The following is a 1,781-nucleotide window of genomic DNA, read 5'->3' as shown; positions in this document are numbered from 1 at the left end:
CCAAGGCTGGCCCCAGCCGTGTGATCGCCAGCACAGGAGCATCGTGGTCGGGCCACGGGCCGGCCGGTGGGGCGGGCCGACGCACCGGTGCCGGACACCTTCCGCCAGCCGGGGGGCCATGTGCAGGGGTCCTGGGCCCGGTGGCCTGGGCGCGGCAGGCCCGCCGCCACGCGAGGCGAGCCAGCCGCAGGGGCCCGGAGCCGGCCTGAGCGCGCGCCGGCGGGCCTGGCCCGGGCCGGGGGAGGGCCGCCCGCTCGCCTCCCCCCCCCCCCCCGCCGGAAGAGGGGCCGGCATTGGGTGGGCCCGGCACACACCTGCCCGGGGAGACCCGGTCGCGGCCGGGGGGCCGGGCGCGGGCACCGGGCCAAGAGTTGGAAGTTGGTCGTCCGAGGGGCGCCCCGGTTGGCGGGCGGGCGGGCGGGCGGGCGGGTGGGCGCGAGCGCGGCCGCGCACATAACCACGGCGCCCGGCGCGCGGGCCCCCTCCAGCCGGCATGGCGGGCGGCGGCGCTCGCGGGCCGGGGCCCCCGGCACGTTGGGAGTTGAGAGGGCGGTGCTGCGCGCGCCGGGCCTGCTGGGCGGGGCTTCGCGCGGCGGGCGCCCCGTCGCGGGGGCGGGGGTCCGGCCTCCGGGCCCGAAGGGCCGACGCCATGACTCCCGCGGGCGCCGGCACATCGGCCGGGTTCCGGGAAGTGCGATGGCGCGGCGGGCGGCGGGGCCCCGGCCGTGTCTGTGCGCAACCCCCGGGCGAGGGGCCGGGCGGGGCCACGCGCTGCGGGGCGCGACGCCGCACGGCCCGCCGCCCCGGCCGGGGGTTGCGCACCGAGGGCACATTGGTACCGACACGCACATGGCCGGCTGGCGGGGCGCCGGAGTTGGCACGGGCCAGGGGCGGCCGGCTGGCGGCCGCTCGGGAGAACGCGGGGGCCGGTGCCGGCCTGGGCCCGGGCGTCGCGCGAATGCCCGCAACCCCCTCGGGCCAGGGGGCGCCGGTGGCACCGACCGCCTGTGGCATATGGGCATGCCCGCCTCCCCCCTCGGGGCGGCCGCTGGGCGGGTGCGCGCCGGCGAGGTGCCCACGACTCGGGGCTGTGGCTGTCCCGAGTGGGGTGCGGGCCCATCCGGAGAGAGCGCCCGCGCGATCGGTCTTGTGCGGGGTGTGCCCGGCCATGGCCGGGGTGGCGTGCGGCCGGCCTCGCGGTGCGGCCCACCGCCAGGATGCCGGCACGGGGCAAGCAAAAAGGGCGGACAGAAGAGCGGACAGAAGCACAAGCAGAAAAGGCGGGCAGAAGAGCAGGCAGACAACAAACAAAAAAGCAACCAAGCGGCTGGTCGGCGAGGGGGGCGTGTATTGTGCACGAAAGGCCGGCCACGGGGGCGGCGCCGGAGGGGCACACCATGGAGGGGCGACCCCCCCCCCCCCCCGGCCGGGGAGCCTCTAGGGCGCCAGGCAGTGGCTGGGGCCGGGGCCGTCGCACGCGCCGGCGCACGACGCGTCGCACGGCTGGCATGCGGCCGGGCCCGAGGCCGGGGCATCGGCGAAGTAGCCCACCGGGCAGGCGGGCCCGCAGGTGCCATCCGGCCCGAGCAGGTCGCCCGCCGGGCAGGCCGTGCACTGGTGGTCCCCGGGCCCGGCGCACTCGAGGCAGGCAGCGTGGCAGGGCTGGCACAGGTCGCCGGGTGCGGGGAAGGTGCCGGCCGGGCAGGAGGCCACGCACGAGCCGCCGGCCAGGAAGTGCCCGGCCGAGCAGGCCGTGCAGGCGGCGGCCCCGGTGCAGGTGG

At 79.9% G+C, this 1,781-nt stretch overlaps 1 protein-coding gene across 1 annotated transcript in view; it reads right to left on the bottom strand.

The window, feature by feature from the left end:
* Positions 1 to 1,437: 1,437 nt before the first annotated feature.
* H696_06197 (hypothetical protein) overlaps positions 1,438 to 1,781 on the bottom strand; it is a gene marked incomplete at both ends in the record, with an annotated part of 7,325 nt that continues 6,981 nt past the window's right edge. The window contains one exon of the mRNA XM_009499941.1: positions 1,438 to 1,662. Coding sequence (XP_009498216.1) covers positions 1,438 to 1,662 — 225 coding nt within the window. The remainder of the gene's footprint in view (positions 1,663 to 1,781) is intronic.

This window comes from Fonticula alba (genome assembly GCF_000388065.1).
Source record: "Fonticula alba strain ATCC 38817 unplaced genomic scaffold supercont2.27, whole genome shotgun sequence".
NCBI classification, from domain to species: domain Eukaryota; order Rotosphaerida; family Fonticulaceae; genus Fonticula; species Fonticula alba.
The sequence above is the reverse complement of the archived record's forward strand: the minus strand, read 5'-3'. Positions and strand labels throughout refer to the sequence as shown.